Source organism: Typopeltis vanoorti, chromosome 26 (assembly GCF_054136105.1).
Source record: "Typopeltis vanoorti isolate ZY-2024b chromosome 26, IOZ_Tvanoo_1.0, whole genome shotgun sequence".
In the NCBI taxonomy this organism is placed as follows: domain Eukaryota; kingdom Metazoa; phylum Arthropoda; class Arachnida; order Uropygi; family Thelyphonidae; genus Typopeltis; species Typopeltis vanoorti.
In genome coordinates, this window is record NC_143574.1 from 8,340,473 (window position 1) to 8,356,645 (window position 16,173).

At 33.3% G+C, this 16,173-nt stretch overlaps 1 protein-coding gene across 8 annotated transcripts in view; it reads right to left on the reverse strand.

The window, feature by feature from the left end:
• The window catches only part of LOC150092301 (homeotic protein female sterile-like), a 579,681-nt gene that overhangs the window by 348,544 nt on the left and 214,964 nt on the right, over positions 1–16,173 (reverse strand). For all 8 annotated transcript variants that reach the window (XM_090415148.1, XM_090415149.1, XM_090415147.1 and 5 more), the window contains one exon: positions 5,795–5,962. In XM_090415148.1, the coding sequence (XP_090271274.1) occupies positions 5,795–5,962 (168 nt within the window). The remainder of the gene's footprint in view (positions 1–5,794; positions 5,963–16,173) is intronic.

A 16,173-nucleotide genomic window follows, 5' to 3' on the forward strand; every position in this document is an offset into this window, starting at 1 on the left:
ACAGACATCCCAAGTAGTCAAGTTCATCTACAACTAGTGCCTTAAACAATGTCTATGTGCTATCTTTCAGTGGGGGTATGGACAATCTGGTCACATTCAATGACACCAAAACACAATCCTGCCTTTTCTTTCTCTGTCTCACAAAGGAGATCTCAGCTACTATTTCTTTACTCTCAGTAATCACCAGACCACCTCTCTCTCCCTGTATGGACTAAAATTCACCTTCAGTCTCTCCTGGCATAAACATCACATCAATAACTTCCTCAGTATTCAAAAAACTAGGCACTTTTTTTTTTGTTCAAGATGCTGGTTTACACCCAACCAACTCTTCACTATATACAAATCCCAAATCCACCCAAGCTTAGAATACTGTTGAATTTTGGGATTAAACACCTAAAACTTCTCTAAAAAATGCTGTCCACAAGAGAATAATTCAGCTCATAGATGATTCCTCTCAACAAATAGTTTTTATTAGTAATAATATTTTGGTTTACAGATCAAGTGTTGATCAATTTTGTTATCTCAACCAACTAGTTTTCGTCAAACTTTAACTGCTGGCATCTTCAGGGGATTTACATATAGGCTGAAACAATCTCACAATTATGTGAGACTATAAAACTGACAAGAATAACTGTAAAAAACTGACTAGAATAATTACAAATAAAATGCTGGAGTTTATAATATTCCATGCTCGTGTGGCTCTAGTTACATCGGACAGACTTCGAGAAGCCTTAAAATCAGGCAAAAAGAGCACATTGGCTATGTCAAAAACAACAGACAGGACATTTCTGGCCTATCGTCTCATTTCTCTACAACTAACCATGTCATCGAGTAGGACAAAAGTTGTTCCCCTTACTTAGAGGAAGATTACCATTCAAGAATTTTCAAAGAAGCAGCCACAGTTGCCTGTTCTACTGTCAACCTTAACAGAAATCAAGGCCTAATTCTCCCAGAGATATGGAAAACCCTAATCAAATCTTTAAAAACAAAAGAAACGAACTTTAATACAAACTACAGAAAGTTCCTTAGCAACAGCTAGCTAATCTTGTACACGCGATAAGTGTTTCATGCACATTCGATACTATTTTATTTGTAATTATTCTAGTCAGTTTTTTACAGTTATTCTTGTCAGTTTTATAGTTATACATAATTGTGAGATTGTTTCAGACTATATGTAAGTGCCCTGAAGATGCAACAGTTAAAGTTTGGAGAAACTAGTTGGTTAAGTTAATAAAATTGATTAAACACTTGATCTGTAAACCAAAATATTATTACTAATTCTCAGGATCAAAAAAATAAACCTTCATTATAAATAGTTTTTATTGTTTACGACAAATAGTTGAGAAATCGTGGGAACATAACAAAGATCTGTATTTAAGTTTTATAGATGTGTAAAAGACATGTGACAAGAAGAAAGTTATTCAAAATGCTACAGTTATATGGTATCAATGGGACATTATATCAAGCAATACTTAGTCTTTATTTGAATTGTAGGTCAGCAATTAGACTAGAAGGAAGTACAGGAAGATGGTTTGATATTAAATCTGGCGTCAGACAAGTACGTACATTATTCCCTCTGTTATTTATATGGGTCACATTATGAAGAAAAGTGGTATTAAACCTGATACCAAAATTGGAGATGTTAATCTCAGCTCTTTACTTTATGCAGTTGATGTTATACTTTAAATAAATCCAGTACAAGTCTGCAAGATTCCCTGACTAAACTGAATAACTGTTGTAATAAATTTGGTATGAAAATCAGCAATAACAAGACAAAGACAATGAAAATGGGCAGAACATAGAACATTGAAAATATCAACTGCATTGTGAATGGAGAACCTATAGAACAAGTAAAACATTTCAGTTACTTAGGCACAATTTTTAGTGAAGATGACAAATTAAATATGGAAATAGACAATAGAATCAACAAAGCCGGTGTGGTGGGAAGTCAACTGAATAAATTTATATACAATAAGAGAGAAATTAGTCAAAACACTAAAGTAGCTGTATACAAAACAGTGTTCAAACCAATTTTAACTTACGAATCTGAGAGTTGGGTTAGAAATAAAAACACTTGACCAAAGACTAGCGACTATAGATATGCGAGTCTTGAGAAAGATTAGGATAGTGAATAGATGGGATCAATGATAATATCATATTAAAAACGAGGCTATTAGGAAAGAACTTGATAGTTCAGCATCCAGGAATGCATTAGCAGAGCTAATCTCAGGTGATATGGCCACAGAACGGAAGAGAAAAGATTAGCAAAACAAGTATTCTCTGTCAGGATGGCAGGAAAAAGACCCAGTGAAAGACCAAGATATAGGTGGATTGATACAGTAAAAAGTACCTTAGAAGACAAAAATATAAGATCTGATAATGTTGGAGTCTCGACAGATAATAGATTGAATTGGAGGAAAATTGTTGATAGGAAATTAGTAATGATGTAAGTTCTTCATGTACACCAGGGGTCGCCAAACGTCTTTGACCATCGGCCCTTTCAAGAGTTTCTTGCTTTTTATCGACCCCCTCTATTTTATTATTACGTAATTACAACAGGACAAGCAGAAAAGATGCTTATGTGAGTTTTTAGATTGTTTATTTATAGTTACAGTGTTTCTTGTATGTGTAATATAGTATATATTACACATACAAGAAATATTATATTGGCTTAACGTCAAAGGGATACATTTTTTTTTCGATGTACTTCTTAACATTACATATTTGATAGGAGAGATAAATAATATATAAAATATAAAATTTAATTTAGATAACAAAATAACAATAATACAATATTCCTATATTGTAGTTTTGTACATCCTATATGTATCTATATAGGATGTACAAAACTACCAGTCCTGCTCAACTCTTCAACATAGAGAAGTTTAGTTCGTGAATGAATAACGATTGAATTATAATATGTATGTTGATGAATTTTAGAACATTAACGCTCGCTTGTATGTCGATGCGCAAAAATGAGAAATGGGATCGAATATGTGTAAGTGTAAGTAAATAAGCAACCGCGCACGTGTTGCAATCTCTCTCCCACCGTGCCGCCGGGAGGGAACCACCGACGTCCGTTTATTGGTAACTACGTCATTTTGGCCAACATGATTGGCCTCCGTAACTATTTTCATGACCTTGCGCCATCTTACAGGTTTTATTCATGTCACTGTTCCCACGATTCACTCTTAATTGCATTGTCGTTCAGGATGGAGGTAATCCAAGTTAACCGAATTAAATATTACCCGTACAATGATGTCCACTTTGGCGACCAACGATGTACACCCTCTTCCAAAAAGAAACCGAACTTTTGATAGAAAATAAAACACAGGCCAATTATAATTATTCCAATCATTTATTTCAATCAATATGTTCTCTCTCAGCTTCAATACAATGTTTGGCACGGTCAATTAATTCATTAAATGAGTTTTTTTTATATCGGTTTTTGGGATACTGTTGAGGGTCGTGGTTACAGCCACTTGAATATTTTCAACGGTGTCGTATCACTTTCCTTTCATCGGCAAAGAAGTCAGGGGAAGAGAAAGAGGTCACAAGGTGCTAAATCAGGTGAATATGGCGAGTGATCCAACACACAAACTTGGTTTTTGCTCAAAAACTGTCTCACAATGTTCGAACGATGAGATAGTGCATTATCGTGCAAAAGTGGCCAGCTGCCTGAATCACGATATTCATGCGGTATGCGACGAATTCTCACTTTCAATCGCTTCAAAACTTTGAGATAAAATTCACCATTGACCGTTTGGCCAGGCAGAACGAATTCTTTGTGGATAATGCCCTTGGAATCGTAGAAACAAATCAGCATTATCTATACTTTTGACTTCTCCAAGCGACTTTTTTTTTAGATGCCCCTCTTCTGGTGGTTTCCACTTGGCACTCTGGCGCTTTGTTTTGGCTCATAGTCAAAACACCACGTTTCATTACCAGTGACGATTGTTTCAAGGAGAGTTTTGAGTCTTTATAAGCGGTTTTAATGAGGTTTTGTTTGTTCCTGTATTCTCACAGTGTGCTACAAGTGTTCATCGTGGTTCGGTTCTTATTTTTAAGAGCTGACCTTCGAGAAGTTCCAGCATGGCACAGCAAGATCGAACGCAGGCCGTTAATGAGAAGAAGCGTTGATGTAAATCCATAGCAAAGAAATAGCGCCCGATTCAGGAAAAGCACGTGAATCCCACATGGTGGTAGAATCAAGATAGCCAGAATCTTCACAAAGAAGGAAGGACGGAGAGAAACCAAAACAGTGTAGATAAGTACTCTCATGTTCAAGCCCCTTTTAGAGAAATTGACTAACAGTACGGAAAAGAGTGTATTATCAAATATGTGATAAAAGGAAGTATGAAGAATTGAAATTTATGTAAATAACTCTATACCTTTGGACTGAATTTTAAGAACTGTTAGTTTATTAGATATTTTGTCATGATCCACTCGAGGGAAAATATTAATGTGCTAAATGCCTAGCTGGCCTAATGAGTTGTAAACTAAAATGTCAAATAAGTTGAGAAAATTGAATGGTAAAGATTTAGAAATCAATGTATATTTTAAGAATGAGAGAGTGAGAGGAAAATAAGAGTTTAACTTAGTATTGATAACTGTTTTGTTACTGTATTATATTAAATAACGAATTCATTAAAATTGTTTAATGAATTTGTTATTTCATTATGATAAAATGACCTTTCTTTTCTGACCCTTCATAAAATTTTGAACCTGTGATCATATATGTGAGCGGGGATATCCCAATTAAGAAAGAAAAGGAGCACAACTGCAAATAAACTAGAAAACCTAAAGCTTCTGAATTATAGTAAATGATATTAGTAGCACCTGATACCCTATAACTATCCTTAGGCTGAGTTAAACTCTACCCTTAAGGCCCAGGCTGGTGCAGTAAATAAATTTGCCTGAATGAATAAGGATAGCTTATAGTGATCAGGGAACAGGTATTTCTGGGGGCCCAAAAATTGAGAAATTTGCTAGATAAGTGATAAGATCACATATTCAAGTAAGATAGACTACTTAGGGATACATGAAGTTAAAGATAGCAGATAGAAGCCAAAGTATATATTAGAAAGTAAATCACGCAAAGAATAATATAAAGGGTAGAAACGTAACAATGGCGCAGACCCGACTAAGGAAAAATAACTTTGTACAATAAACCGTTTCTTGATAAAAGAAAAAAATATTTCCCACTTAAAAATGCTGAAGAAATTTTATAATCTTGCACTTCTCAACTGTAATGTTGTTTTGAAATTTTATAATGTTATGCCTACCATCTTAATGAATTATTACACCACTGTCATGCAGATAAAAATCTTATTATAAACAGTAGTTTAATTTTCTGTTTGATTGCAACTTATTTCTATAATAATCCTATGCAGGGTAAAATAAAATTTAAAAAAATAAATAAATAAAAATGCTGCTTATTATGTATAGACAAGTAATATGAATGCTCCCTATGGTGACAAGTGGACATTTATTATTTAAATCACATTTGAAATGATTATGGAGCACTTCCCACTGAAAATATGTACTGAGATTCAACAATTCCTTTGTTTATCGGATACTCCAACTGACAAGCCCATGAGTAAATATGCAAAGTGGCTGGAAGGTTGTTATGTAGTTGGTAAAAGGAAACCACTGGGAATTCAATGCTCACATCTCTGTATACTAAATTAGTATGGAAAAAAGGCCTTATTCCATTAAATAAATGTCACCATTAACAATGTTTCTGAAGATGAGCTCAGAACTATTTTCTAATAATGAATAAAACAATATTTACAGGAGTATCAGGAAGGTCTTTTGATGGTTTTTTAATTGGTCTTCCACTTTCTCTTCTTGTCGATATTTTCGATGCTTTAGAATCTGGCTGTGGTTGGTACCCTGGTTCATAACCTGAATTCGCTGTAGGTGTTGTTGTATCTGCTTTCCGCTTTACTCCCCTCTTCACCTGTAATAAGAGGAAAAAATTATTAGCAATGTTATATGGCACTTGAAAAAATTCCAAAGAAAGGACTATTAGTTAATTATTCAGTGGCATGTGAACTACATTTTATCTTCATGCATACAGCTATATAAATTACGATAAACTACCAACTTATACACATATACTCGTTAAAAAAATTAAGATTCAGAAATGGTTTATGATGCTAAATTAATAAAATACAGGCTTTCCAAAGCATTTTTGTTAAGTTCAATGAAATGTGTCATGCTAAATTATATGTGCTAATAAAAACCTAATTTATGCTATGATAGGGACAGTAATCTTAACCACATATTCTGCTATGTTTGTATATTGCATTTATACTTATCTTGTTAGTTTGACTGTTTTGAGGGATGAAAACCCTTAAAAGGATTCTTCACATGGAATTCAAACTCAAGCCTTCCAAATAAAGGGAATCATCATAGCTTGTTTCTGGTTTCAAGTTAAACAAAGCTTGGATGATCTAAGTTGTTACTTTAAAATTCAAATTAAAATTTCAATTCAAAGCAGGTAAGAGGTAAAGAAAAAGAAAATGGAGTATTTTTCTTACTCAGGAAAAAGATGGCTAGGTATGCATTAGGTTATAATCCAGTGAGTGACAGAATCGTTTCTCTCAGAGTGAGTGGACATCTATATTCACTGGATGCATAAACCTGAACGATATGGCCATCATTCAGGTTTATGCACCCACTACAGAGGCACCAGAGAAGACATTGAAGAATTTTATGGCACGTTACAAGAAGTGATAGATGCAACACCAAAGCGAGATTTATGGTTACTTATTGGAGATTGGAATGCAAAAGTGGGAGAGACTGAGGAACAAGGAATAACAGGTCGTTTTGGTTTAGGTATTCGTAGCACTGCAGGGAAGAGACTAGTTTGAGTTTTGTGCAGAGAATTCTTTGTTTGTTGCTAACACCTGTTCTAAACAGCACAAAAGAAGATTGTACACATGGATATCACCTGATGGACAATACAGAAATCAAACTGACTATATACTTGGACAAAGTGCAATTCAGTCTTTCAAGACTTTTCCAGGCGCAGACTGCAGAACAGACTATGAGTTATTAGTGGCTACAATACATGTGAAATTAGGAAACTGAAAACAACACAAATGTTGAGCGGATATGATCTTGAAAACATAACAGCTGACTACAATATTAGTATACAGAACAGATTCACCACACTCAATTTGTGTGAAAGAGAACCAGATGAAGTATCGAAAGAGATTAAAGATATAATTAAACAGAAGCAAAGAAGAATATTCCAACAGTTTATAAGAAGTCCAAATGGCTGTCAGAAGATGCCATCAAAACTGCTCAGGAAAGGAGGAAAATGAAGACCACGGGAAATTTGCAGAAAGTACGGCATTTGAATGCAGAGTTTCAATGACAAGCCAGAAGAGACAGGGAAAAATACTTTAACTAGGAATGTCAACAAATAGAAGACCAAAACAAGAAAGGAAAAACAAAATCTTCTGCAAAAGATCAGAGAACTAACAGGGAAGTTTAGTGCCAAGGTGAAATTATTGAAAAGTAAACACAAAGGATATCTTACAGAAGCTACAGACATCAAAGAAAGATGGAAAGAGAATACAGAAGCCCTTTACAGAAAGGACTCCAAAATTACTGAGAAATTTGAAGAGCAGGAATATACACAGGAGCCAGTACCACTGGAGAATGAAGTGAGGTGGGCACTGCAACAGCTATCCAGTAAGAAGGCACCAGGACGAGATGGAATACCTATTGAGTTGCTCAAAGCCCTGGTAATATTGAGAGACATTTTCGATCGCTACATGCAAAATGTGATGAAGATTTTCCCAAAAATTATAAATTTAAGGGCAGGACTTTCTGGACAACAAAATGCGATTTCAAAAGTAATAAATAAACCAATATCAGCCACTATTGCATCTTTGAAAGTGTGTCATTTATTAACAAAAGCAAAAAAGCCTTTTACTGATGGAGAATTAATAAAAGAATCGTTCCTTGCAGCAGCAGAATCTTTATTTTCTGATTTTAAAAATAAAAATGAAATCATTTCAAATATTAAAGATTTACAACTTTCTAGAACAGCAGTTATGAGAAGATTTGGTCAGACTATAATAAATTTAGTTTAATCCTTTATCCAAGTGTGTGCAAACAAAGTTTGCACCTGAAAGTATCTTCAGGACTGGGATAAAGTTGTACAACACTGGGCAACTCCTTGCAAAGGTGGAGCAAGCTACCAACACTTCTATCTATGTATCTCTCATAATGCAAAACACATATCTTTGCGGATATGTATAATGTTATGCATTAAGGGAAGGGCCACTACCCAGACTGGTTTCGACCTTCATTGAGGTCACTTCAATAGTCTGACCAAGTGAAAAATAAACTATCAACATCTTTCTCTAAATCCAGAGTAATTTAATAAAAAGGTGGCACACCATTTGGCAGCTCCTGTAGGGGGGGAGATGACCTTGCTAATGCTTCTGCCTGGTATCTCCACTTAGGACTGGCACCCACTGAAGATACCTCAATAAAGGTCAAAACTAGTGTTCAAACCAGTTTTAACTTATGGATCTGAGAGTCCTGAGAAAGATTAGAGGCGTGAACAGATGGCATCAATGGCAACATCATATTAAAAATGAGGATATTAGGAAAGAACCTGACATTGTCAGCATCCAGGAATGCGTTAGCAGAGCTAATCTCAGGTGGTCTGGTGAGGAAAGATTAGCAAAACAAGTATTCTCTGCCAGGTTAGCAGCAAAACAACCCAGAGGAAGACCAAGATATCGGTGGATTGATACGGTACAAAGTGCCTTAGACGATAGAAATATAAGATCTGATAATGTTGGAGTTTTGACAAGTAACAGACTGATTTGGAGGAAAATTGTAGATAGGAAGTTAGTGATGATGTAAATTTTTCATGTAGTACTATTATATCCTGTACACCCCCTTGAGGGTACACGGCAGGAATTTGATGATGATTATTGAAGAAAGGCGATGCAAGAGAGTTCGAAAATTACAGAACTATAGCATTGATTTCTAATGCAAGTCTTACTTAAGATCATTCAGAAAAGAATGGAACCATTCATGAAAAGAGAAATGCCAGATGAACAGGCGGGATTTTGAAAAGGCAGAGGAACAAGAAATCAAATCGCTAATGTGAGATGGATAATAGAAAGAGCACAGGAATATCAAAAGAATGTCTACCTTTGTTTCCTTTACTATAGAAAGGCTTTTGAGTCTGTAGATCATGTGAAACTGTGGAATGTGTTAAGAAGAAAGGGAGTACCAGAGCATTTCATTATCCTTCTGAGGAATCTTTATTGTAAACAAGAAGCTACTGACCAAACAGATCTTACAGAAACTGAGTATTTCACAAGAGGTAAAGGGGTGCGACAAGGATGTAACTTATTTCTGTTTAACTTGTACAGCAAATACATTTTAAGAGTGGCAGGGCTGGAGGAGTCTTCAAGTTGGAATTAAAATTGGTGGAAGAAATAGTAATAATTTGAGATATGCAGATGGGTATTTGCTGGCAGATTGCAAAGAAGATTTGGAGAGACTTATTATGAAAGTTAAATAAAGTGCTAAATATGGTCTTAAACTTAACCTCCAAAAGACAAAAGTTATGGCAACATGTGAACTTAATGATTTTGAAGTAGATGGGGAGAAAATGGAAACAATTAACAATTTTGTGCACCTAGGATCCCAAATTGATAAATACAGTTATTGTACTGAAGAAGTTAGAAGAAGATTATTACTCAGAAAGGAAGCAATGATAAATTTAAGCAAGATCTTTAAAAATAAAGATATTAGTCTCGCAACAAAAATCAAAATCGTGAAAGCAATGGTATTCCCTTTGGTACTGTATGGATGTAAAAGATGGACCCTGAAAAAGAGTGAAAGAAGGAAGATAGATGCATTTGAATTATAGGTTTGGAGATGCTTACTAAGAATACCATGGAATGCAAAGCAAACCAATAAATTAGTGATAGACAGAATAAAGCCAGATTGCTCACTGTAAGCTATGATCATCAAGCAAAAATTGTCATACTTCGGACATATTATGCGAGCAAATGACAGTCTGGAGAAGATGATGATGCTTGCTAAAGTTGATCGAAGCAGAAGAAAAGGAAGACCAAGAATTAGATGGGTGGATGGAATTAAAGAAAAACTGGAGTGCACTTGGAAATTCTGAAAGACATTGTCAGGGACAGATCTGAATGGAGAGTGTATGTTCGTGGGATCACCAGGAGTCGAAAACAACTTGATGGAACATAACACACACAAGAGATAAAGAAACGTTTTAATAAATAGGAAGTACCATTATTTTTTATAGACTATAATGCAGTCCATCTGCAATTTTTGCTTTTCTATTTGAGTTTTACATGTCTTGCATGTTGTTCTTGGCACATTTCAAAAGGTCTCCAAATGCACACCATATTCTATACAGCTAACGGTATACACCCCCCCCACACACACACACCATATCAACTATTTAACTTTAATGGAGTTAAAATACAACCTTTTTTCTGCTTCTAAAGAAAGAAGCTATCTGTAATGTGGCTGAATGGAGACAACAAAAGAGTTAACAGGCATTACAGCTATGTAAGCTTATAACATCAAGATATAATGTTTCTATGCAGGCTAAATTCAGTTCCGAACTCATTACACAGATTTAGAAGAAATAATGCATCGTACAGACAAGAAGAAAATTAAATATTAGTTTGATAGTTTCAACTTGTCAGAAAGAAACATAATCATTGATACATGTAAAATAGCATGTACACAGACTCCATAAAGGAAATGAAGGTGGTTGAGTGTGAAGTCCTATTAAGGATACTGCAAGCCTTGGTTGTCAGGCAAGAGACCTTAAAATTATTCCCCATATCCTGGAATTTCACTCAGCTATATTTATTTAGGTTAGGGTACTTTAAAAATGGATGCTAATTCTAGGAAAGCTCTCTGGTGTTTAAATATGCTATGATGAACAGTTGTTTAATCCTTCTGTACACAGCATACAGGGAATGATCTTGTTGGACTATCCATACATATGGCAGCAGATTTATTTGTGTATTTATTATTTTTTTTTATTCTTCTAGGCAGATGATATTCTTCCAGTTTGTTGATAACAGATTACTGGAAATGAAAGGAAAGAAATTGCCAGCAGTGAATATGGGCTAATTTACAAGTTGCAGCATAAATAGCAAGAGAATAAGACAGTTGAAAAAGGGAGACATAAAAAACAAGAGGCATCTTGATTAGACTAGATTCAATTTTAAAAATACAAATTAAAATATAACACAAATATGTATATTTGTAAAATCTAAAATCCTAACTGGACTATTAGGTGCTCTCCAACATTATATAAACGATAATTATTATGCACTATCACAAATGGAAATCTAATAATACTTTAATACAGATAAAATCTATTTTATCTGTATTAATGATGACAATATTTATACTGAGGTTTTGAGATGTTTTGCTCACATGCGGGTGCAGATTAAAAGAAGAATATAATTTCTTGTCAAGTAAACCTGGCCTGGTTGGCCGAGTGGTTAGCGACTGCAGGTTCAAATCCCACCATGGGCATGGATGTTTGTGATTGTCTGTGAAAATACTAGTAGTGGTGGTAGGCAGTAGATGGCATTGGTGTAGATGATGATTGTAGTTTGAGAATTGGGTCGAGACAGAGTTGTAGAGTGGATACCCTCCCTCGATGAGTTTTTAGATTCCCTGGAGGTGTTATATAATAATAATATGTTTTGAGAATTTAATAGCATGTACTAAAAGTTCCTGATCTAAGTGATGTACAGCTGTGCAGGATGGGGGAAATGGGGGTAATTTAGAAAAGAACATATGCTTAGAAAACAGATGTACTTGTTTTAATTGCATGTGTGTTATGTTTTTTTTTTTTTTTCCATGTAAAATGAGTGAAAAATAGTTTTTTTTTTTAATGAGGACTTGACGTTGAATGAGACAAAGGTTTCAGACAATGAGGTAAAATACACAGTATGTTATTTCTGTATTCAATAAGAGAAAAAGATGACTTTACTGAATATTGCAAAGAAATAGACTGAAACCTCTAGGCTGATTATATGATGCTGATCTGAGCACAGTTTCAGGAAGTGAACTGGGACTAGAATTTTTAGTCTAGACCTATGTGAAACCGAACAATTAACTGACAGAATTTCTATGGTAGCGATGTGTAAGTTAACTATACAAAATTACACGGTTATATTTCTTTTTCATTTGCTGTCACATTAACTCACTCATGGCCTAGAACAACTTCAGAAAGTATTTAGTGATAGTCTAATATGACTGTTTAAGACCATATCAGATAACAGAATTTTTTTCTGATTTGACAAAATGTCTGATAATAAAATTTATTATATTTGACTAAAAAATTACTAAATAATTCTCATTGAAAGGCTTAGACATTGGTTATACATGCTTATTAAATTACTTAAGGAATTTACAACATACAAATTATATAAATTAAAAATTTATTTAATTTTAGATTAATTAGATTAAAGTTTAATTTTTAATTTATATCATTTGTATGTTGTAAATTCCTTAAGTAATTTAATAAGCATATTAAATAATAACATCATTATTTTAAGTATTAAAGCACATAATACATTATATAAATATAATAAAACAGTGCCACCATAGCACATTTGGAAGACTGGTAGGATATTGCACTTTTGATTGAACAAGATCACTGCTTAATTTTTGTCATTATGAGAAGAATTTTTATAGCCTTTTTCAATTGAAGGTGAGTTAGCCAATCTCATATGGAAGTAGCAGAATTTATTCTTCAGGAAACATGGGTTTTCATCCCATATACAGGAAAATCTGAGAACATGCAAAATTTATAGATGAAGGTGTCATGTAATACTACTACCACTGATGATGATAATAATAATAAATGCCAAAAGAAATCAAGACTGACTAACATCAAAAGAAGCAGTTAAGAATTTTACATATGTAGATATTAATTTTGATAGTGAAAGTGAAACTGACAAGAATATGAAACACTGTTGAACAAAAAAGAACAAAATTGAATAATACTTTCAAAAGATATAATAATATGAAAATCATAAAATATCATCATCATCAAATTCCTGATATGTACTTTCAAGGGATATACAGAATACTATGACAGTACTACATGATTAGGTTTACGCGATTATCAATCTCCTATCAAAATTTTTCTTCAAATAAGTATCACTGGTCAGTAATCCATATCAAATCTTGTATTTTTTTTCTTCTACTTCTAGGACATATTTAACTACATTAAGTTGCTCCATTTTGGCTTCAAACACCTGTTTTGCTAACTTTTTCCTTTCCATTTTATTTAAGAGACCATAATGCCTTAGAATAGCTCGAGCATTCGTGAGTACTAACAATATTGTTTCTTACTTATTTTTCATATGATTTTGTCAATAAAACCGCATGTTCATTTTTCAGAACTCAACTGTGTTACTTCTAATGTAATTCTCGTATCAACAAGATAAAATTGGTTACAACACTGCTGTATACTGTCAAGTTTAGTGTTTTGGCTAATTTATTCTTATTCCATAAAAATTTATTTGGTTTTCTCTACCATACCAGTTTATTGTATTATGTTTCAATATTTAATTTGTTATCTAGATTCTCATGTTCTGTTCGTGTCTATTTTTCTAGTTTTGGTCTTTTTATTGCTGATTTTCAATTTAACTGAAGAATCCTGGAAAGTTGTACCAAATTTGTTTATAATACCATCTACATAAAGTAGAGGCAAATTTTGATATTAAGTTTAATGCCCTTTCCTTAATAATGTGATCCACATGGATGAAGAATAACAGTGTGCATCACTCCCACTGTCTTGCATCTTATTTTACACTGAACCATATTCCTATACTGCTATCAATTCCAACTCATGAAGTACAACTTGTATTTCTCTGTATAATGTTCCAGTTATCTCATATAATTGTAGCATTTTGAAAAGTTTTCTCTTAGCACTTTGTCATATGCTTTTTCCAGATTTACAAAACTTAAGTACTGTCCTTGTAGGATTCCAATGATTTCTTAATTAACACATTCAGTGCCACTGACACGTGCTACTGCCACTTCTAAGCATATTTCTACTGCATAACTCAGTCTGGCCTGAGCAATCAAATTGTATGAATGCATTGGCACACAGCAAAGTCATTCTGAATGGCCAGGAAACACTGTCATAAATGAGTGGCAGTGAACATGTTAACTGCGATAAAGTGAATTGAACTCGACAATCCATATCTGGCTTGAACCCAGCCTGTTCTTTCTCAAGTTTTTCCTCCCACAATTTTTCTTAGCCCCATTTCACGAATACTTGCATAAGCCTTAACCCGGAACACTTGATTATTGTTCCAGTTTTTCTATGGATTTGTAAATGTAGAGAATTGAGAATTGCAGAGGAATTTAATGTGTTTTTTTAGATGAGAGCTCTATTCCAATCACCTGGAATTCAACATTCTGAGCAAACCTTTTGAATTATGCAGTACTGCCACTGTAATTATGCAATACAGTCAGAGCATATACATCAACTTAAATGTTGTACCTCCCACACCCTCAACACAGATATCTAGATCTGACCGCTTGTTTTTGATATCATGGCATGACTTCAAATTGCAGCTACATAATTTTCCAATTTAAGTGTCCAAATTACACTCAGTATAATTCCTTCTGGCATAAGGTAATAGTACTTACTTTTGTGATGTCTATGTTCCTTGCTATATATTGTTTATCTTGAATAACCCATTAAGTGCCACTATCTTCTTCTATAACCATTACCTTATTCTTCGCAGGAAAAAATTTCCTGCACTGGTCTGCAGGATTTCCTTATTAGATTTTGCAGTCAAATAATAACCCAAACATTAAAGTCACCAGAGTAGATGACTTCAATGTCTGCCACTCCAATTTCTTCTGACCAATCTAACTGACCAAGCAAGTAGTTGAAGTATTTACTGCAAGTTTTGTTTATATTTCTCCCACCAACAAAAAGGTCATTTACAAACCTATGGTACAGTAGTGTTCAAATTTTTTTACTACGAGAGCAACTTCTCTGTAAAAAGTTATTCAGCGGTGATCTACTCTCTTATATAGATCACGTTCCCCCAACCTGATATCTGATTACACACAAATAAACAACTAATAAAAATACACAACTAAAAACTTTATTTGTGTATTTAAAAATTTATTTATCACTATTAATTATTTTAATACAACAAAAAAAAAAAAAAAAAAAAAAAAAAAAAATATATATATATATATATATATATATAAATCCTAATTTCAACAATATATATATATATATATATATATATATATATATATATATATATCGGAATAAAATATTTATTTCTCTATTTTGGAAAACCAAAGTTAGAAAAAACAACACATTGATTACAAACTCACAAGTTACAAGAAATGCTGGTTGATTAAAAAAAAAAAAAAAAGTTATGTGAAATTTGGCATTGTTTGGACCTCGCAATACTTTCATAGTCAAGTTGATATGATATGAAGAAGTGGCCAATCGCAGACAATCATCCAAATGATCATTTGTAATTTGGTTTCTTAATTGATTTTTTATGACGGTCATATTTGAAAAACAGATTCTAATTCTAACAAGTATATCGATCTGAAACACGACAGAATTTTTCGTGCAATATCAGTTAATATTGAGAATTTTTCATGTGCATACTTCCAAATGACTTCATTGTTTATTGATTTTAAATGTAAACTATTCTGAATGTTTATTATCTCAAGATCTACTTCAACTTGGTTTATATCAAACAGCCCACTAATTTTATTTGAAATTTCTCTGATGTTCAAGTTTTCTTGAAATGGATTATTGATAAAAGATACAATCATTTCAGTTTTAATAAAATCTTTAAATCTTGAATTTATTTCTTCCTCAACTAATTCTATTTCACGAATAAATTGTTTTAAATCACATTGAAGCATTTCTTGATTTTGTTCAAAAATTTTTAATAAATATCGGAGATGTCTAAATTCGCGGTCTTTTATATTTTTTTTTAATTAAAGTAAGTATTGTTGGAAAGTTTTTATTGAACTTAACATGTCAATTAAATTTTTATCTCTACCTTGTAACTCTAAATTTAAATTGCTTAATTTCGTACAGAAATCTACTAAAAATGATAA